The sequence below is a fragment of the Staurois parvus genome, unplaced genomic scaffold, assembly GCF_062004578.1.
Source record: "Staurois parvus isolate SC_StPar_1 unplaced genomic scaffold, SC_StPar_1.0 ptg000729l, whole genome shotgun sequence".
Lineage (NCBI taxonomy): Eukaryota > Metazoa > Chordata > Amphibia > Anura > Ranidae > Staurois > Staurois parvus.
The window spans coordinates 211909-235454 of NW_028318525.1; the positions used below are offsets into that span (position 1 = coordinate 211909).

General features: G+C 40.1%; 1 protein-coding gene across 12 annotated transcripts in view; it reads right to left on the bottom strand.

The window, feature by feature from the left end:
* The window catches only part of KTN1 (kinectin 1), a 210623-nt gene that overhangs the window by 41710 nt on the left and 145367 nt on the right, over positions 1-23546 (bottom strand). For 9 of the 12 annotated variants that reach the window (XM_089653947.1, XM_089653944.1, XM_089653946.1 and 6 more), the window contains 10 exons: positions 22403-22471; positions 21245-21282; positions 18689-18779; positions 17531-17596; positions 16607-16647; positions 15317-15404; positions 15148-15225; positions 7941-7978; positions 4029-4119; positions 1797-1883 (listed from right to left, as the gene is read on the bottom strand). In XM_089653947.1, the coding sequence (XP_089510073.1) occupies positions 1797-1883; positions 4029-4119; positions 7941-7978; positions 15148-15225; positions 15317-15404; positions 16607-16647; positions 17531-17596; positions 18689-18779; positions 21245-21282; positions 22403-22471 (687 nt within the window). The remainder of the gene's footprint in view (positions 1-1796; positions 1884-4028; positions 4120-7940; positions 7979-15147; positions 15226-15316; positions 15405-16606; positions 16648-17530; positions 17597-18688; positions 18780-21244; positions 21283-22402; positions 22472-23546) is intronic. The other 3 variants (XM_089653945.1, XM_089653950.1, XM_089653949.1) reach the window with 1 other exon arrangement.

Below are 23546 nucleotides of genomic sequence, written 5' to 3' on the forward strand. Positions count from 1 at the left end.
ACACAAAAGGGAATTCAATGAAAAGATCAGCATGCCCATGGAACAAAACATAGAAATACAGAACAATCTAGCATCAAGAAAGAAGAGACAGAAATAAAGTGCAGAGAAAGACAAATAGTTATGATTTGAAATGGTGTTCATTGTAGCCAATCACGGCTTTGCTGCATGTTAATCTCTGCTGTGATGTAGAAACAAGGATATGAATGAAGACTATCCGCAACTCCATCACAGCAACAGCTAACAAGTGTGCAACGGCTCCATCTGCTGTTTTAACCAAGTGTCTGGGTGGGAGGAGCTACATGCTGGTTCTGCCATCAGTGCAACAATCATCAACAAAACTGGATACTTTAATGTTATAAAAGTATCTAAATTATGTAGAAAAATGACAAAAATGTCTGAGGCAGCTGCCTGCCCAATAATGAAGTGTGGGGGAAAAAATAACACACACACACTAAAAGCTCTAACACCGAGAACTGAGGGATCACATGACCGCCGATCACTCAGTTCTCAGTCCATTCTGAAATGAGAGTGGTCACTGAACTGTCAAGTCACCGCTCTCTGCTATGCTTCTCCAGCACTCAATGGAGCTCAGGACTGAGGAAGGGGCAGGAGTGGCTGGCTCAGACTCTCAGTGGCACACTGAGAAGCTGTGCCAAGCTGCTGATCAGGCATCTGGGTTGATTCCAGCATTATTGTCGGGATCCTTCAAAGCCTAAACCAGCTGCCCTCTTTTGACACAGAATTCTAAGCATTACCCTCCTTAGTGCTCAGTACTATGAAAGGTTGCTGAAAGTGGCTGATGTACATTACACTCACAATAGGCCAGGTAAACCCCCTACATTTTAATACCACTATTGTGTGCTCTGGATAGTTTTTGAAATTTTTGATGATTTTTACTTCCTTTCTGAAGCTACAATTTAACCCTAAGCTCCAGGCAGGTATTTATCATGAATAAAAAAATCATAATTAACAAAAAATGTGAAATTTATTTTTAAATGCAGCTAGGAGAAAGTGACTTTAATTGCAAGATCTGCCTCTTATGAACCCAGCACAGTGGAAATCAGTGTGGAAGAGGCAGCACATCAGGTGAGTGACATGTAAGTTCACCGACAAGGAACCTGTTCAGGGAAGGACTAAGCAAAGAGATGAGTCATCAACCCGCTGCTGTTCCTTCACTTTCCAATCACAGCCTGGGGAGAAAAAGGTGACCCCCTTCTGTATCTCATCTCAATGGTAAAAATTCAGCTTGCCAGCCCAGCTGTGCGATAAGAGCTGTGTAAATCTCAGACATTGATGGACAGAATAAATATCGTTTGGCACATGAGTCCCATGTATGAATGTCAACTGTGTATTTAGCTGTTTTTGCCTGAAGTTCAGCTTTAATGTGTAAAGTTTGTCTTTTTTGAGGGAGAAGGGCAGATGTTGGTCCAAGTGATTTTAAAGTAGATATCAGCAAAACTGCCCTTAGTAATCTAAGCACAAAAAAAAAAAATTACTGGTTAAAAAAGACCAGATGACACCCAATGCCACTGCTTCCTATTTAAATTAAAAAAAAAAAAAGTATGAGCTTTGTTGATTATAGGCTAAATAATTCAATAATTTGAGATTTTTTTGAGGTTTCACAAATTAAAATGGAAAGATCTTCAACTTTATTTAAAACAGTTGCCATTGTCACTCTTGGCAGTTACAGCATTTAATAGTATAGACTCTGTCCCATGTATAAGAGACTGGGCTAAGCACCAGCATGGCCGTACACTACACAGTCTGAGCTATGTCCCCACCAGTAGCATTACAACCTTGGCGGTCTTGTTGACTCTCTCTTGTAGCATTTTTTCAGTTGATGCCAATGCCTCCATTGCTTTCCAGTTTTTCTCCCGAAGGTCCTAATTATTTTTAGAAAAAGTTATTTCAGCGACCCATAAACTACAATCAATTCATGCGTCATATGGTCATTTTCATACTGAAGGTAACTTGCTGGAAAGAGGCCTCTTATTATTACGGGCTGCCTTAAAACTAGACTCTACCAATATTACCAGCAGATATACTGGATGCAGTTTTACACGGCAGCAACCATAATGCTCAACCAATGCTCAGCATATTATAGCAACAAAAGCAAATGCCAATGTTATGTTGAAATTTGAAACGCTACTATTGGGGCTCTACTTCCAATCTTGGCCAGAAGGATTGACTGTAAAAGTAAGGTTCACAGATAAGACAGAGCAGAAACCAACCCACCAAAGAGAAACAAAAATTAGGCCAGATTTTTTCCACAAACAACACTCCGAAGCATATTTTTATCAATGGGGCTTGTCCATAAAAACTGAAGCTATGCTGGAATTTTTTTCCCCACAGCCAATCAGGTTTCATGTATCAAAACAGAGGTGGGTGGACACTGGAGCCAAAAATAAAATGGCAGCAATAGTGAAGCAACCAGATTCCAAACTGTTTTAGAGTAAGGGTCAGTCCACTTAAAAAGTGATATTTTAGTTATAAGCTGAACCAAATTTGCGCCTGCGGTTTTTGGGTGTCCTTCCCATAGGTTTACTCTCAGCTTTTCCTGTTGTATTCTACACAGTATAAGTAAATTTAACAAATCCAACATGGAGAATAGGGGCCCTTCATTACAGGCACAGCCAGTATGTAGAGCCAGGAATTTAGATTTCCCAAGAGAAGAAATAATGAGGTGGTGCAAGATGGTATCTCCCAAAAACTGAAACATCACTTTTACATGGACTGACATTTTTTAAAAAGCTGGAATGAAATTTATATGCATCCAGTAAATAGTGACTCCAAAGACATGCTGGTAGGTTAATTGGCTCCTGTCTAAATTGTCCATAGTATGTATGAATGAGACTTAGGGACCTTAGATTGTACGCCCCTTGAAGGTTAGGGACCGATGTGAATGTACAACTATATGTAAAGCGCTGCGTAAAATTGACGGCGCTATATAAGTACCTAAAATAAATAAAAATAATAGTGAGGGAAAAGTGTAACTCAAGAGGAAGGAATACCAATCTTAGTGATGGGTGTAGAGATTGTAAGCTACTGCTGTGTTATCCTGACAACATTGGTTTTCTTCCAAATAGTCCATTCAAGTATAATCACTGGATGTGATGCATGGAATCATCAGTTTTTCTGATGGTCGATGTATAATTAACTGTTGTTGTGTTATATTTATACAAACTTGGCATGAAAATCAAATTTGGAACACCACTTGTAAGTTTTGAGGTACCAATGGGCACCAAAACACATGAGTCTCTAACTAATACACATAAATGTCATTATTCTGTAGAAATTCAATAACTGCATGGATTTTGCCATTTAAAAAAAAGATATGAAAGAGTGTCAAAGCTCGATAGCTGGGGATGCATATGGAGCTTCACCTTCACATGGTGAAATAAAAAGGCAGCAAATGAAGCAAACAATATGGCAAACCAGCAAAATGGGATAAAATGCAGAGGCAGAAATAGTAAGGACATGATAGAGAGCTGTGAAGAAAATTTGAAGTAGCTATACTGTATTTCAATGATGTATTCAGGGAAGTGTTTCCTTGTATTCCCCTACAGCAGCCATTGGTACACAAGGCTTCAAGTGGAGCTCCAGACAAAAGGTTTTGTTTCTTTTGGATAGAGTAGACAAGCATTGGAACCACTATCAAGATTTTATTGCTGCAGAGTTTTACTCCCACTTCTTGAAATGCTTTGTATAAGTGAAGTAGGATTGGACCTCGTCAGCAATAGAGGTCTAAAGCAACTCGATTAGTGGAGAGTCATGGAAAAGGTTCCTTCAAATGTTGAAGAATCACAAGGCCTTGTACACGTGTTTTTTTTTTGTTTTTTTTTTAATGAGGCCAGCACTTCTCACCCACTGTCACTAATCCATCAGTAAAACCAGACAGATTCCAATGCTTCCACACTCTACTCAGAACTGAAAACAATACCTGGCGTTCTACCTTGAAGAAAAAAAAAAAAGTAATTACACACACTCTGTGGAGGGAATAAAACTCCATAAATTTTTGAGGTACTCACATTATTCTTCTTCCTTTGTTGCTCTACTGAAGCTTTTTGAGATTCCACTTCCCTTAACAGCTCTGTTATAGATCTGTCTTTTTCTGCGAGTCTAAAGGCACAAGCATGAATCAGATACATATACTTGAAACACTAAAAATATTGTGTCCATACAGGCAGAGACAAGCTGAACATCCAAAATGACCAATCTATCTAAGAACTTCTCAGCAAAGGGCTTAAGTCTATTCCAGTAATAGATATTATCTATACAGTTGTGTTCAAAATAGCAGTCCAACACCACTAACCTGATCAATCACTGATTTGGGTATAAATTATATTTCTACATGGCAAATAATTTACTAGCAGGCGTAGTAGAGTAATAGAAACCCAACAGACCCAACAGTCATGACATGCATGCTGCTGATTCTGTGTAATTGAATTATAAAACCGCTTACCGACCGCCCTATAGCAGAACTACTGCTACAGGGTGGCAGGGCTGCACAAAATCAAGTATATATACACACACACATGATTTTGTATTTCTGACTAGAGGGCGTGCGTGCCCTACCCGCGCCACCATTGGCGGCGTCAGCTGTCGACCGGGTGATTCCCTGCGATTCACCCAGCGATCACCGAGTATCACTGACGGGGGAGAGGTCTGTATGTAAACAATACAGATCTCTCCTGTGTCAGCTTCAAACAGTAAAGCACACTGTAAAACAACCACAGCACACAGTTAACCCTTTGATCGCCCCAGATGTTAACCCCTTCCTGCCCAGTGTCATTAATACAGTGTCAGTGCTTTTTATTAGCACTGATCACTGTATTAGTGTCACTGGGGATGTCAGTGACAGTCAGTTTCCGCCCCCCCCCCCCAGTGTCAGAATGCCACCTGTAGCCCCGCTATAATGTCGCTGACCGCAGCCATTACCAGTATAATAAATAATCCAGTATACATATCGCCCTTTGTAGAATACAGTTTGGCAAAAAGTCAAAAATATATATATATTTTTTTTTAGCAAAATTGTCAGTCTGTTTTTGTTTATAGCGCACAGGTGATCAAATACCAGCAAAAGAAAGCTCCATTTGTGGGGAAAAAAAAGAACACATTTCATTTGGGAGCACCGTTGCAGCAAAATTGTCAGTTAAAAGTAACGCAGCGACGAATAACAAAAAATGGCCTGCTCAGGAAGGGGGGGGGGGGGGGGGGGGGGGGGAGTGTGTAAATCCTCTGGAGGGCAAGTGGTTAATTGAAAGGGGCATATTCAAAATAAAAGCAGTGTGAAGATCAATCAGTGAGGTCATTCAGTCCGTAAAAAAAACAGCTGGCCCTTATTTAAGAACGAAGGCAGCAAATGTACATACTGGGTATAATGCATTTCTCTCTGAAAATCGGAGCAAAATGGGTCACTCCAGACACTGTTCAGAGGAACAGCGTACTTTGATTAAAAATTTGATTGAAGAGGGGAAAAAATATAAACAAGTGCAGAAATTGATAGGCTGCTCACCTAAAATTATCTCAAATGCTTTAAAATGGAAACCAAAACCAGAAAGACGTGGAAGAAAGTGGAAAACTACCATTCTAATGGATCGAAGCTCCAGGGTGATCAAAGAAGGTGTAAAGTTACCTGTGAGTAGTGTTATAATTAGAAGACGCCTATGTAAAGCCAAGCTATCTGCAAGAAGCCACTGCAAAGTCCCATTGATAAAAAAAAAAAAACGAAAAAAAAAACAATGTGCTGAAGAGGTTACAATTTGCCAAAGAACATATTGACTGGCTTAAAGTGAAATGGCGCAACATTTTGTGAACTTGTTCTTTTTGGGTCTATTTTGGTTTGTCAGACGACTCCCAAACACTGAATTCAAGCCACAGTACACTGTGAAGACAGTGAAGCATGGTTACGCAAGCATCATGATATGGGGATGTTTCTCATACTACGGTGTTGGGCCTATTTATCGCATACCAGGGATCATGGATCAGTTGGAAAATATAAAAATACTTGAAAAGGTCATGCTGCCTTATGCCGAAGAGGAAATTTCCTTGAAAAGGTGTTTCAACAAGACAACGACCCCAAATACACCAGTAAGCGAGCAACATCTTGGTTCCAGACCAACAAGGTTAACATTATGGAGTGGCCAGCCCAATCCCCAGACCTTTATCCAATAGAAAACTTGTGGGGTGACAAAAATACAGTTTCTGAGGTAACACCAAGAAATGCAGAGGAAATGTGCGATGTAATGCAATCATCTTGGGCTGGAATGCCTGTTCAGAGGTAATACAAAACAAGAAAAAGAAAAGGGCACACCAGCCTTGCGCATTACCTCAGTGATGGCATTTTACTAGTAAAATGTAACAGATGTAAACTCAGAAACGCCAAAAATCACAAGCATGTAATAACCAAACAGCCCATGGCCTGGAATACGGTCATAGGCTCCTCCCACCTACTGGTGGGTGGGTATAAGAATGGGGAATACAACTATGTGATGCACATGATACCCATACTCAAAAAGGCAAGAACATAATATAATGACACCAATGGGTGAGAAGGACAAGGTATATAATGGCTAGTGTTACAGCATTGCAAATGGGCTCTGAGGAAGAGAGGATTCTCCCTCGAAAAGCATCAAATTCTTTGAGCGTCTCCTGAATCTGGGACTCGCACAATATTCCAGGCCATGGGCCATTGTTGGTTATGACATGCTTGTGATTTTTGGCATTTCTGAGTATTCATCTGTTACAATTTACTAACAAAATACCATCACTGAGATAATGAGTAAGGCTGGTGGTCCCTTTTCTTTTTCTGTGTAGTGCTTTTCTGGGCTTCCCCAGCATTACCTGGCTGGATTGAATGAAAAGGTCAATTTAGATCTATCCACACATGCCTGATCTGGTCTTTTGAGCACAGGAGGGTTTCTCTTCTACCTGCCAGAAGTTGGTCAAATCCATGCAACACAAATGTGAAGCCGTTTTCAGAAACAGTGGTTATACAACTAAATATTAGTTCAGTGATTCACAGGAAACCTAAATCATCAAACATTTTTCAGTGTATACAGTAAATGTTTGAGTTTGTAAAGAAAAATGCAAACACTGCTATTTTTTTTTTGAACAGCTTAATATTCCTTTTTCTAAACTCTCTGTAAAGTAAGAACACATTTGAAACATTTTTCTTCATGCTTTGATTTGGAATAGACTACGCAGTGTTCCCAATGTGTTTGTGTGTATGGAAATAAAAGCTATTAGAAGGATTTTGAGCTTTACTCACTTTTTTAAATACACTGCTATTATTTTGAACACAACTGTATGACAAGGTTGGATACATATAGACTCGGTTAAGTCTACATGTATCCCAGGACCGCCACGAAGCGTATGCAGTTTACAGCTATGGCGGCGATCAGCTAAATTGACTCTACGCTGTGTGTTAGGCCATCATCACCCTCTCTTTAGCCACTACAGCCATTAGCATGTGTACAATATGATTCTGCTGCCTTAGTAGCTAAGGAGAGGGGGGTAAAGCTGTGGCTATACTGCCTATTTTTACCACCTCCCAACCACAAGTGTAGAGTAAGCCTTCGTTTCATTTTAAGTGGGGGAGCTCAGAAATAACGCAAAACATAATTTATGACAATCCAGTTTTCCTTAAATCAACCTATTTTAACTGACGGTTTTAAAAATATCCATATGCACATTTTCAGCAACTGTCAGTTACTTGGCTCATATCCCTCCAGCCTTTCTGTGATCCAATACAAAAGAATACCAGAAAAAATGGGTGTATAGAGCATTTCAGCAAAACCATTTTCTGCAGCTAAACTAGTTTTGTTTCCGTCAAACTCCCTGTCCCTCTTTAGTCAATGGCATTACAGAGGTATTCCATTAAAATAACAAGGTACATTTAGCTAATCATAACTCAAATGACTTCAAATATAAAAACTTACGCTTTTAATAGCTCTTCACTTTGAGCAACTGAAGAAACCTGAAATGAAAAGACATTAGGTATTGACAAAATTGTAGTCTAAGGAAAGAAAATATGCATGGTAAAGCCAGTACTACATGGGACTAGAGGATTTATAGCTAGCTCGGTGGAACACTAATATACCGGTCTACAGTTTTAAAATGTAACCATTATGTATTTCACAATCAACAAAGGGTCTTCAGCACCACAAAGTTATATGCATGCTCTGCGACGTCACAAGTTTGCCGAACATGAATCACAAAGGCCACACTGATGCTACTGTAAATAATGTTTTATGGAAATAACCTATTCAACAGAATGACCACATAATCCAACCGCAACCCTCGGCAAGATTTCAATCAGTGCAGTCACTTACTAAAATAATATGCATCCAAAACACACTAAAAATATAAATATTGTATGGTGTAAAATAAGATACAAATACACAAGTTTTTCTAGTGTCTTATACTGTACAATTAAGATATTATGGTGATAGAAAAGGGTATTTTTTTGGTAACAAAAAAAAAATTCCCATTTTTGAGTTCATTGAAGGACACAGCTCTTCTATTCCTGACCATAGAGTTTATAGCACCACCTACAGGAGTAGGACACTAGGCAGAAAATGAACACAGCCCCACCTATGTGCAAGTCCTAGCTGATAAAAAAAACCCTCTCTGCGATTGGTAAGCCTGCCAGTCACAAAGCTGTGCAAGAAGATAGAAAAACCTCAAGAAGAGGGGTGGGTGCTGTGTTTGTCAACAAACTTATAGAAAGGGATCTTACAGAGAGTAACCGAAAAAAAAAAAATCTTGTTTTCTCTTACATTCATTGACGGGCACATACACAGCTCTTCTATGCTTGACCATAGGGCCTTCCCAAAGCAGAGAGGTGGGCAGCAAACCAAAAGAAAGAAAAAACTGGAGCAAGCAACCTAACATGCCATTCACCCTTCCCCCCCCCCCCCCCAAACCCAAGGAACCCTAAAAAACCCTTTGAGATATCACAAAGAATTTCACAACGTACTTACCAGCCCTTTCTAACAGTTTATGGTGAAAACAGAGGGTATGGTTTCTAAACTCTATGGCTACTTAGCGTTAGGACTGCAGTATACATAGAGGTCACTGCGGCTTACACACGTATATTTGCAAACATGTGCAAACAAAACCCTTTGTTTTGAAGGAAAACGGTTAGACAGGGCCAGTTTGGTGGTTTTGCAGGCTGGCTGGAAAATCCTTTGTTTGTGATGTGTGTTGCCCTTCCAACTGCACCTTGTTCCTAAAGCCACTTATAGGTTGGGGTTGGTTACCACTTTTTTCTACAACCCTTTGAGATCGCAGTAGGGAACAACCCGAACCCACTCAAAATGAGGCTTCTGAAAGACCAAAAGAACCAAGTTCAGGGCTCAGAACAATGAGTGGGAACGCACAGGAGGTTCCACATTGCAAACTCCTTGGATGAAGGTACGAACATGTGACCAAGGTTGGCAGAAGGAGAATGCCACTGCAGAAAACTGGCTGTCAATGTTACCCCAGGCAAGCATCTGTTCAATGCCTGCTAGAAAAGACCAAAACCCGAGTTACCAAACAGGGGCATGGATGGACACCCACAACCTCACACCAGGCGATATAAGCCATCCAGGTACCATGATAAATCTCCTGAGAGGTAAACCTGTACGTTTGCAACACAGTCTGGATCATCGAAACTGAAAACCCCCTTACTCTGACAACTAGGCTTAATAGCCATGCACTCAGAGGCAGAAATGGTAAGCAAGGTGGAAGATCGATTCTTGGTATGAAAAAAAATCTTCCCAAACGAGCCACCGCCAGACAGAAATTGCGACCAGCCAGCCACCAGAAAGACTGGAACCCCATCAGCCGCTACCCAACACAGATGACAAGGAATGAACTTGAGGAGGAAATGCATAAATGAAACAATACTGACCCCACAGTGCCACTAAGTGTGTCTGTCAGGGGTCCCTCACTCTTGCCATTAACCTCAGCACCTTCCTGTAAAGGCGAGACACCAGCAGCTTCACATCTAATATGTCCCAGCATAGGCAGATCTGACAGAACACGTCCAGGTGGACCACTCTCCCTAATCCAGCATCTGACGATAGATGCAAATAACCTGCCAGTTCCCAATGCCTGGAATGTACACAACGTTGAGAGCTAGTAAGGTAAAGGTAGAGGCCTCCCGTGCAGCTGTTGAACGCCTCAAACTGCCCTGGAGTTAACATAGACCACCACAGTGCGTCGTCTGATTGGATCCTGATCGGGTGCCATCAGGAAAGGTCTAACTATCCAGACACAGCCTAATCGCTTAAAGCTCCAGGACAGAGATGGGCAAATCGAGCCTCGTCTGCCGTCAACGACCCGGAGCTGAACTCAACCCTAGGACCACCCCCCTTTTGGCCTGCACTGAGTCAGACCCAGTATCAGACATAGATACTCCTGCCCTTTGGTCAGGGACAAAACAGACTCTTGATGGAGGATGAGCAAGTACGCATCCACAATGGCAAGGGAGGCAAGAAAATTACCCTGATGAAGGGAAGTCACCACAGAATGGATGGATTCCATTTTGACTACTGCACCCGCATGGTAATTCAGGGCCTTGAGGTCCAGGATTAGACTATTCCCATCCACTCCTGGAACTGTAACCAGGTTGGAGTAAAACCATCGTGACAGCTTCGGCTCGCGGATCAGGACAATCACTCTATGGAGTAGCAAATCCTGGCCTGCCCCATACAGGGCACACAGACAAGACAAGGGAAGACAAAGACTGGACAGGAAAAATTGCTCCAGAGGAGAAGAAGAAAATTCTATTTTGAAAGCCAGACAGAAGAAGCTTGTGGGTCCAGTTGTCACAGATGAGGGAGGCCCATGGGCTTGTGAACCAGCAAAGAAGACACTTCCCAACCCCACCCTGGAAACAGATGGGACCAAACCTTAAAGCTGAAGAGTACCTGTTCGTGGGCTTTGGCCCATGTGAGGCCAAGAACATTTCGCACCAGGTATTTCGGGTTCCTTGCAAGGCTTGGAGCCCTTGCATGAGGAGCCAGGAAGGGTAAGACTGCCCGTACAGGCAAGCAGATTTGCTGACAGACCTGCTTGGCACCAGCGATCTGTTGAACACTAGTGCAATGCTCTAGAGGCTCCAGAAACACAAAAAAATTAATGCACTTTTTTTTTACCTGCAAAAAAATGTGCATTTATCATTTTTTGAAAAAATGTGAATTTATCCTTTAAAAACGGTCTAGTGTCCTCTACATGGCAGTGTTTCGTATAATACTGTCTAGTGCCCTCTACATGGCAGTGTTTCGTATAATACTGTCTAGTGCCCTCTACATGGCAGTGTTTCGTATAATACTGTCTAGTGCCCTCTACATGGCAGGGTTTCATATAATACTGTCTAGTGCCCTCTACATGGCAGTGTTTCATATAATACTGTCTAGTGCCCTCTACATGGCAGTGTTTCATATGAAACACTGCCACAGTATTATATGAAACACTGCCATGTAGAGGACATTAGACACTATTATATGAAACACTGCCATGTAGAAGACATTAGACATATTATATAATACTGTCTAATGTCCTCTACATGGCAGTGTTTCATATAATACTGTCTAGTGTCCTCTATATGGCAGTGTTTCATATAATACTGTCTAGTGTCCTCTACATGGCAGTGTTTCATATAATACTGTCTAGTGTCCTCTACATGGCAGTGTTTCATATAATACTGTCTAGTGTCCTCTACATGGCAGTGTTTCATATAATACTGTCTAGTGTCCTCTACATGGCAATGTTTCATATATTACTGTCTAGTGTCCTCTACATGGCAGTGTTTCATATATTACTGTCTAGTGTCCTCTACATGGCAGTGTTTCATATAATACTGTCTAGTGTCCTCTACATGGCAGTGTTTCATATAATACTGTCTAGTGTCCTCTACATGGCAATGTTTCATATATTACTGTCTAGTGTCCTCTACATGGCAGTGTTTCATATATTACTGTCTAGTGCCCTCTACATGGCAATGTTTCATATATTACTGTCTAGTGTCCTCTACATGGCAGTGTTTCATATATTACTGTCTAGTGTCCTCTACATGGCAGTGTTTCACATAATACTGTCTAGTGTCCTCTACATGGCAGTGTTTCACATAATACGGTCTAGTGTCCTCTACATGGCAGTGTTTCATATAATACGGTCTAGTGTCCTCTACATGGCAGTGTTTCATATAATACGGTCTAGTGTCCTCTACATGGCAGTGTTTCATATAATACTGTCTAATGTCCTCTACATGGCAGTGTTTCATATAATACTGTCTAGTGTCCTCTACATGGCAGTGTTTCATATAATACTGTCGTGTCCTCTACATGGCAGTGTTTCATATAATACTGTCTAGTGTCCTCTACATGGCAGTGTTTCATATAATACTGTCTAGTGTCCTCTACATGGCAGTGTTTCATATAATACTGTCTAGTGTCCTCTACATGGCAATGTTTCATATATTACTGTCTAGTGTCCTCTACATGGCAGTGTTTCATATATTACTGTCTAGTGTCCTCTACATGGCAGTGTTTCATATAATACTGTCTAGTGTCCTCTACATGGCAGTGTTTCATATAATACTGTCTAGTGTCCTCTACATGGCAATGTTTCATATATTACTGTCTAGTGTCCTCTACATGGCAGTGTTTCATATATTACTGTCTAGTGCCCTCTACATGGCAATGTTTCATATATTACTGTCTAGTGTCCTCTACATGGCAGTGTTTCATATATTACTGTCTAGTGTCCTCTACATGGCAGTGTTTCACATAATACTGTCTAGTGTCCTCTACATGGCAGTGTTTCACATAATACGGTCTAGTGTCCTCTACATGGCAGTGTTTCATATAATACGGTCTAGTGTCCTCTACATGGCAGTGTTTCATATATTACTGTCTAGTGTCCTCTACATGGCAATGTTTCATATATTACTGTCTAGTGTCCTCTACATGGCAATGTTTCATATAATACTGTCTAGTGTCCTCTACATGGCAATGTTTCATATAATACTGTCTAGTGTCCTCTACATGGCAGTGTTTCATATAATACTGTCTAGTGTCCTCTACATGGCAATGTTTCATATAATACTGTCTAGTGCCCTCTACATGGCAGTGTTTCATATGAAACACTGCCACAGTATTATATGAAACACTGCCATGTAGAGGACATTAGACACTATTATATGAAACACTGCCATGTAGAAGACATTAGACATATTATATAATACTGTCTAATGTCCTCTACATGGCAGTGTTTCATATAATACTGTCTAGTGTCCTCTATATGGCAGTGTTTCATATAATACTGTCTAGTGTCCTCTACATGGCAGTGTTTCATATAATACTGTCTAGTGTCCTCTACATGGCAGTGTTTCATATAATACTGTCTAGTGTCCTCTATATGGCAGTGTTTCATATAATACTGTCTAGTGTCCTCTACATGGCAGTGTTTCATATAATACTGTCTAGTGTCCTCTACATGGCAGTGTTTCATATAATACTGTCTAGTGTCCTCTACATGGCAATGTTTCATATATTACTGTCTAGTGTCCTCTACATGGCAGTGTTTCATATAATACTGTCTAGTGTCCTCTACATGGCAGTGTTTCATATAATACTGTCTAGTGTCCTCTACATGGCAATGTTTCATATATTACTGTCTAGTGTCCTCTACATGGCAGTGTTTCATATATTACTGTCTAGTGCCCTCTACATGGCAATGTTTCATATATTACTGTCTAGTGTCCTCTACATGGCAGTGTTTCATATATTACTGTCTAGTGTCCTCTACATGGCAGTGTTTCACATAATACTGTCTAGTGTCCTCTACATGGCAGTGTTTCACATAATACGGTCTAGTGTCCTCTACATGGCAGTGTTTCATATAATACGGTCTAGTGTCCTCTACATGGCAGTGTTTCATATAATACGGTCTAGTGTCCTCTACATGGCAGTGTTTCATATAATACTGTCTAATGTCCTCTACATGGCAGTGTTTCATATAATACTGTCTAGTGTCCTCTATATGGCAGTGTTTCATATAATACTGTCGTGTCCTCTACATGGCAGTGTTTCATATAATACTGTCTAGTGTCCTCTACATGGCAGTGTTTCATATAATACTGTCTAGTGTCCTCTACATGGCAGTGTTTCATATAATACTGTCTAGTGTCCTCTACATGGCAATGTTTCATATATTACTGTCTAGTGTCCTCTACATGGCAGTGTTTCATATATTACTGTCTAGTGTCCTCTACATGGCAGTGTTTCATATAATACTGTCTAGTGTCCTCTACATGGCAGTGTTTCATATAATACTGTCTAGTGTCCTCTACATGGCAATGTTTCATATATTACTGTCTAGTGTCCTCTACATGGCAGTGTTTCATATATTACTGTCTAGTGCCCTCTACATGGCAATGTTTCATATATTACTGTCTAGTGCCCTCTACATGGCAATGTTTCATATATTACTGTCTAGTGTCCTCTACATGGCAGTGTTTCATATATTACTGTCTAGTGTCCTCTACATGGCAGTGTTTCACATAATACTGTCTAGTGTCCTCTACATGGCAGTGTTTCATATATTACTGTCTAGTGTCCTCTACATGGCAGTGTTTCATATAATACGGTCTAGTGTCCTCTACATGGCAGTGTTTCATATATTACTGTCTAGTGTCCTCTACATGGCAATGTTTCATATATTACTGTCTAGTGTCCTCTACATGGCAATGTTTCATATAATACTGTCTAGTGTCCTCTACATGGCAATGTTTCATATAATACTGTCTAGTGTCCTCTACATGGCAGTGTTTCATATAATACTGTCTAGTGTCCTCTACATGGCAATGTTTCATATAATACTGTCTAGTGTCCTCTACATGGCAGTGTTTCATATAATACGGTCTAGTGTCCTCTACATGGCAGTGTTTCATATAATACGGTCTAGTGTCCTCTACATGGCAGTGTTTCATAGAATACTGTCTAGTGTCCTCTACATGGCAGTGTTTCATAGAATACTGTCTAGTGTCCTCTACATGGCAGTGTTTCATATAAACTGTAACTCCTAGGCTACACATGCAGCTCTCCCTAGTTTGGAACGTATGTCTGCACTGTCCATATGCAATGCCTTACAAACCTGTTGCAACTGTTGATCATGTTTTTTTTGCAGTTCATTGGCCTGAATTTTCAAAATTTCATTTTCTTTTTTCAGACCCTGTCAAAAAAACATAAAAATAAAAGAACAATGAAGAGGTGGCCAGGGATAACACAACAACTGACAAATTCTTGCAGATCTGTTGCATTACCGTTAGTTCCTGAGTTGTGCCTGCAATGCTCCTCTCTCTCTCCAGTATTATTGCCTCCATATCCTTTATTTTTTGATCCTGTTTCACTCTGCAAAATATTTAAAAGAAAAGTTAAGTCTGTTATTGTGTGTTTATGACAATGCAGCATTCTCTGCAATTGAGATGAGCAAAGAGAATGCAAGAAACTAAAACAAGGGCAGTGGGAGAAGAAAAAGCACATGGAATAGGTTGTCTCTAGCACATTAGTTTCCAGGTTCCAAACCTTCTCCTGGTCGCTGTAAACTAGCAGACAGTTTAAAAGCAAACTACCAGCACACTAGCAATAGAGTCCAAACCCCAAAGCCTTCCTCCCTACCCTCATTTACTTGAAAAGCCATTTCAATTAGCCTGGGCTGATGGTGGAGGAATATTCACTGCCAGAATATTGCATTCTGACAGTGGCACCTACCACGGTCAGAATACACTGATCAGCAGCTGTACCTGCTGCCTGACAGAAATATTTCCAACATGCGGGGAAGCCCACACAATGATTGAAATTTGGCTGGTCCCTGCTGGAGAGGCCAAATTCTGATCGGAATATGGCCATCTTAACTTCTGGGAGATTGCTTTTATATCTGATATACACATCCAGAGGACATTTCGTAGAGAACGGAAAAAAGTCCAAATTCTTCCTAATCAACTAACAAGGTAACTATGTGCAGTCCTAGTCAAGAATTTATACTTTTGTATACATATTTAAAGGATAAGTTCACCTTTGGAACACGTTACACTTTCCACCCATTTCTAGGGTGGAACATGTAACATGTTTCCATGGCTGCAGTTGTGCCCCACCCCACAGATAGTACAGGGAGAAGTTTCCCCCTACAATCTGTCAGATTTGAAAACAGTGTGGCCGTATCACTCATTCACAGTGTTCTGTGAATGAGTGCCTACAAGTCCCGACAGTCTTAGCAGCTGTAGGCTTGTAGTATTCAATGAACTACCACGGCGCATTGGAGCAAAAAAAATGTGCATTTATTATTTTTCTCCTTATAATGGGTGTATCAGAATTGGGAACAAAGACAATGTGACCCCAGGTAGAGCACCTAAACTCTGTCCATCCCTCCCTCTCTTGGCATCGATTTGTCCTTTGCCTAGGCTCTTCAATATTTTCTCCTTTTTCCTTCGTTATCTGTTACTGTCAAACGCGAATACAGATTTACAAACAAATATAAAATTCTAGCCTTCATTACAAATAAACTAAAAACATGATGACACTGCAAAATAATGCAAACTGTGGCCAACACTTACATCCTCTGAAGGTTCGGTGCTTCTGTTGACCCAGAATCTTGCTATAAATGACAGATACAAAAACAAAATTACTTGAAAAGCACAATTCATTTTAAGTATTAAAATGCAGATAATCCAAAATGGATTTCTAGCAGACATTAAAGTAACCTTGTACTCCACAAGAATAAAAGTGAAAGTTCATCCAAACACTAAAACGTAAATCTACTCCTACCCCCATTCTAAGCCTATTCTAGCTACCCTGTAAAAGGAAATCTGAATACCTATGCAACTATTCTGAGGGCACTATGGTCTGGTCACATGATCATGTGACCAGACCAGAGCATGCTCAGCATAGGTAAATATACAAGGTATATATACAAGGTAGCTAGAATAGGCTTAGAATGGGGGTGTGAGTAGATACAGGTATTGTTAGTTTGACTGCAACTCCATTTTAATCCAATAGAGACTGTTCCCTTAGGCATCAGACTTTACATTGTAGCATGTTGGGGGGGTTGCATATGCATGCCTCATATCTGAAAGAACTACTTTTTCCTCATAGGTGCAGCAACAGATGAGGTGGTGGATGGCACTTTGTAGTTTGAAGCCGTTGTTGCCTTACTTTGCCCCTTTTCCAGCTTAGTGCTGGGTTTTCTTAATGTGGCCCAAAATCTTCCAGTCTTAGCTGAAGGATGACAGTGGGTGTTTCCACACTAATACACAATATGCTTTTAATTGCATTTAACTAAATTCGTTTTTCAGATTATAGACACTTTAAAATGGCCAGGAGGTACATGGATCTGGATAACATGACACTTTTGTTAAAAATATAAATGAAGGTAAAACTGTTTTTTAGTTTTTTTTTTTAGTGAAGAGGGTGTAGAACCACTGCCAGCTTGTTATTGATGTGTCCCCGAAGATTTACTCTAACTGTACTGTTATTCATACCTGTTGTAGTCTGTGCTGGACTTCTTCAATGTGGACTTTCAACTGTGAACACTCCTTCTGCAAATCCTATTCAAGCAAAGACCAACCACACAGTTAAAATTTATACATAGGAGTGCAACATATAAAAGTAAAACATGTTCCCTTGCCATACTTGCCAAAATAAAAAGGTTCACATAATAGGAGTCACCACAAAATGATAGCACTCTGGCTGCCAGAACATCCCAAAACCCAAATCTGTACAGGGCTCAGCATGCATTAGCACACCTATGCACCCACTGCTACTTTAAAGGGGAGACAGGGAAGTGTCACATGCTCACCCATATCCTAAAGTACCAGATATTTCTCAGAGTTCTAGCAGTGGGTATCACGGGAAAAGGAAGTACTGTCTGCCTATACATACGAGTCAATAGGTGTGCTTTGAAAATGATATCAATAAGTGATGCTTTCATTTACCATAAAGTGCAAGTGCATATAACAGAATAAATAAATGAATACATAAATAAGAATTTCATCATACAAATAAATACCATTAAAAAATAGATACTGAATAAAGAAAAGTGTTCATGCCATCTACAGTTCATGTGACCATAGTCCATGCCAGTGCCTTCTAGTAAGACCAAAGAATAAATACATGGTAAGCACCTTCCCATGTGTATCCTCCACCACAGATCACACAGCATCTTACCAAATTGTGTCGATCTCTTGATTGTATAGAGATCAACATGCACTTTGTATCAATCAGACCCCTGGGAGACCACTTGCTTCAGCCAGTAGGGATCTCCAAACCTTCCACTCTGTTTATGCCAAGAATTAACAACGCACTACACTGGACTCAATTTATCCTGTGTACCTGAGCACTATAATGTAACATGTATTGGCATCTTCTGACCCAAGAACAGATACTGAGCTGTCATTTGGAGTAGTAGAAGCCAGTTCCCTTTGATGAATGTATAAACATCCTTTAGGTCCATATATCTGTGATAGTTGACTGGTTAGCTCTTGGGCTAGCTCCTTAATCTGATCATGCATCTGTATAATCCAGGAAATGGACTGGCTGACATGGAGCCTCCGATTCCCAATTAAAACAGGCAATACATTAAAACCTGCCTATGCATAGAGCAGACCTGTCATTTTGCCTAGTATTAAACACATAATCACCTCAATCTGCCTTTCCTTCTCAAGAATCAGTTTCTCATGTTCATTAAACCGTTCCTCCTCCTTCTTTAAGGCCTCTTCTTTCCCCTTCAACCTAAGAAAAAAAATTAAGAAATAACAAGCATGCATTTAATGCTCTATAAACTACAGGATTTATGTAGAACTGCAAATGAAAACAGAAGTCGGACAATCTGCTCATCAGGCCTGCTTATGCTCACAAGAATCATTTTCTGTAAGCCTAGGTTCACACATCAGCGTTGCGAAAAAAAAGTTTGATTCAGCGGTGCAAGTTGACCAGCAATTAAAAAATGCAGTTTCCATGTCAGTTTAAAAGCTCTGTAATCTCTCCGTGGAAAATCAGATTGCACTGTGCCAAACTCGCACAGAACCCTTTTGTAAAATCGCAGTGCGAATCACCTGCACATATGTGAGCACCCTCCACAGAAACACTGCCTATTACAAATATCATCTGATTCTAGCTTGTAAAAAACGCATATATGTGAACTAGGGCTAAAAGGAGAAAGCCAACTTTTGTTTCAATGAATTTACAGAGTGGTTAGCCTCCTCTTGGAGAGTATTCAGCATTTATACCAGGTAAAAAGGATGGCGCTGGTTTTTCTACTAGTACACGAAGCTATAAATGTATTGCTACAAATAATAAAATTAAAAATACTATCACATCTTCACTTATAAATTCCACTCAGCTGCCGATAGGCCTCTAAGTTTATATCTAAACTGCTTTACACAGTAAATGTCCTTTTCAGTGTATATTTTTTACTGCAAGATAAACTCCACGCAGATAATATACAAAAAAAACAATGCATCTAAATTTTTAATGAAATCAATAAATTTATATTTATTGGCTAACAAAGATAGTGCAAGTATCCAAAGCAGTCATAATTTCTTAAAATCCCCTGTTCTAGCAGCTTTTGACTGGGAGAGGTAAGGCCACAACTTGGAGGCAATCAGGTTCTGCTGCATGCACATAAGCCGACAGCGATTGTACTGACAAGCTAAAGGAGCAGCACGATAGCAGCTCTTGAATCTTTGCTATTGCCTTAATGTACAATCAGCGGACGGGGAATGCATTCTTGACCAAGACGTGTGTCTACTGCAGTGGAGGATGAGGATCTGGCTATGCTACCTGGGGAGAGTATCTTGATCACAAAACTGACTTAAAGGAATTACAAATCACATTATGTAGTTTGACTACTTATTCAACTGCTTGCCCAAAGATCAGGTTTTTTTTTTTTAAATAGTTTATCGTTTTCTAAATTGAAAAAGTTACAAAACAAAAAACTTTGGGGCATTCCCCGGCTCAAAAAATATGAAACTACATTAACACCCATAGTCCAGCTCAACCAGAACAATCCTCAGTGATGAGGGCAGGAGTATACTCAATAGGATTGGAAACAAACAGAAATTTTGGAAACATTGAAGAAAGAACTTTAGAGAGATCAGGTATCTAATTGAGTATATTGGACCAGTTCACAAAGAATACTGAGAATAATTCTACTAGTTCTCTTTGTTTACGAGGAGGGCTGGAAAGTTGTGTTCGCCATAATTCACCCTGTTTGTACAGTGCTAGCAGAATGCATCTTATCAGTTGTAAACTAAATTTGACCACTATCTACCCAGCTTCTCTCAACATTTGCAACACAGTTAGCCTTGAAATAACTTTCTGGCCTCTGGGAACCCCTGCTAAAAATTATTATATCTACAACTCATGATAGTGTGGGAAGGTCAGTCAGAAGAATGTTCCTTACACTTGTGGTCACTGGGAAGAATTAACCCTTACAGATATCTAAAAGGATCAACAGTGTAAGTGGGAACATACCTGAGAGGCAGAAATTGCGCAAGGACACCCAGCAACCTCTGGAGGAACACTAGAGTTCCATGGAACCAAGGTTGAGAAACCCTGGTCTATTCTAAAAAAGGGTAAAGCTGGCCATAGATGGGCTGAATCTCTGCTGGTTCAGCAGGGACCGGCCGAGATTAAATCCATGTATGGGCAGGCTGACTGTACCCAAGTTAATCCATCGATCGACTTAGGTACAACGAGCATGTTGGATTTCTAGCATGCAATTATTGCCAGCGGCTATAGCCGCTAGTAATAATCACTGTGCTCTCATGGCAAGGATGGCTGCACACAAACGCCCCCCTTACCCATTGGGAAAACACAATAGCTCTGTGGGAGGGATTCCCCACCAACACTGCAGGAAAGAAAATTGCATCATCTATGGCCTGCTTTACAGATTTACAAGCTGGGTTTCTCTATTGTATGTTAATGACCGAGAGCTCACCCAGTCCCTTAGCCTTTTTATTGGAATAGATCACAATGAACTTGCTGAAGTTGAATCTTGCAGTTAGAAATGTAATTTTTTTTTATTTATTTATATAAGTTTTTAAGTATGTTGCATGAATTGGAAAACAAACACATAGTTGGGTTTTTCCTCAAACTTGACTACAAAACTGGAAATGCACGTTGAATCAGTGTTTAGCATTTCATCTTCTCAGAAACATTACAGTTAACTACAGCAACCTCTGAGTTATACATACTGATTTTGAAGGTCCTGAACTTGTGCAATACTGGAAACCTGAAAAAGATCAACCAAAAAGGATGACATAAGAAAACAAAAATCTTGGATCTTACAGGAGAACTTTTGTCTTATGATAAACGTTGGCATGACATAGCTGAGGTGGGTAGTGCAGAACACCCAGTAAATGGTTTACCCTATCAGTATATATACGCAGGTGGAACACTGCCCAATCTGAGCGTCCTAAACACAGAGTTGCTTTATTCCCTTTCCTCGGGGCAGATACCTACTTAGGGGGGTGAGGGGAGGAGAGAGGAAGGAGGTTTTTGTGCAAGACTGGCTCACAGTACATAATGCAAAGACTTGGAAATATAAGCCAGTCAACCCCCCCTAGTGAGAAGGCAAACACTAAAGTTGTAAACCCTGCCCCAGCCCTGTAAATGCTAGGCAGTGATAACAAGCTTTGCTACATTATTGAGGTATACAGTAAAAGGTAGGTTAGTACACACTATATCATTAAAAACCACCATTATTTTTTATTAACTCTAGAGCTTTAAAAACATTTTATGTAACTCATGGAGTGATGAGGGAACATCTGGTACACAGCACTTCATATGTCACTGTGCGCAGTAGATTGGCAGAGTCAAAGCAAGAGTATGAACATAAAAAGTCAGTCTTCAGTTAATAGGAAAGATATAAGTTAGAACTGCCTCCTTGGCTTCCTTCAAAAGATGAAAAGCTTTATAATTGTGATCCTCTGCAAAGTTCCCGCTGCCTGGCACCCTTCCAGCCCTCAGCTCCCCTCTGAAGCATACTGGGAAGTTGGAAAATACCTACAGACTTCTATAAGCCTGGCTTCTTCAATCAGCATGCTGTAGAGTGGAGCTCAGGGACTGGAAACGTTCCAGGCAGTGATACTCTGCAGATGAATTTTTAAAGCAGCTTCTTTACCAAAATTAACCTCATCACTGCAGGCCCAGAGCCTCTGTTTACAGCCTAACTATGGAATCATTCCAATTAAGTGCCAACAGAGACATAGGTGAGATCATGGTCTCTTGTGGGACCTGCTCCCACTGTGCTGGCTACTTGTTTGATGATGAATCCTTACTAAGACCACTCAGAGCTGTTCTATGTCCAGCTTCTGCTGTACTTTAGCTCAATATGTTTGTATGCTTGTTACCTGTTCAGCCTTTTCAAGCTGGCTGTTTCCTAAAGCTTCTTTCAGTGCTTCAATTTCTTTAGTCAATGCCTTGACAGCAATAAAAATAAGACAAATGGGAGACAAGACCACAACACTATGGTACACAAAAACAAAATTGCATGCATTAAAGGTTCATGTCCAGAGTCACATGAGAATGTATGGTGATTTATTACAAATCAACAAAAAAATGACAGCTGTCCAGTACCATAATGCTTTTAGCAGTCAATGTTGTTGCGCATTACAAGGACCAACTGGTGATAAGCAAATCGACTTGGAACTCAATATTCATGAGCCGTGCATTATGCATTGGACAGGAGATGAGTGCACACATATTAAGGGGGACTGCAATGAGAGAAGAGTGAGATACACTGCTGAATTTTGTTTAGTTGTTGCCTCTAATTTCACTATATGGTTTAAAAAAAATCATGTTCCACATGGCATGGCTTTCTTTAGAAATGAAACTATGTGATCACCATATCCATGTTAACATGGTATTCAATGGCTCTGAGATAAACAAAGCTGTTCGATGACAACCGCAAGGCAATAACTTCAATTTTATGAAGAGTGGATGGCATCTCCCAGACTATTGCCAACATCCCAAATATAATCTACAAAATGTAAAACGTATTAATACACTTTGTACAAGGCGATGACATTTGGCAGAGGGAAAGTTTTTAGCTTTCTTGATCAACTATGGTAATTGTAAAAAAAAGCAGCCCACAAAAAATTTTAATTTGTATGATAAAGGGGTTTAATTTTTACATGTGTTTTCACACAAAATCCACACAACTTTCACCCAAGATAAACAAACGTTTTCTAATTTATATCAACTGAAAAAAATGTGTGGCTCCTGGGTAAAAGTTATGGGAATCTTGTGTAAAAACATTTTATAATCAGTCTACAAATACTTTAGAGCAATAAATAACAACCTAAAAATGTAAATGGACCAAAAACTTTCCTTTCAAAATATGGCCTAAGGGAAAAGTAGGTCTGCTGAAATCACGAAATAAAAACATTTCACTTATTTGTTTTCCCCTTGCTATAGAAGAGAATGTTTAATTAAGGGACTGGGCATTGTGAAAGAACATGTGTGTGCCTACATCCAACCTCTCCACTACATCAT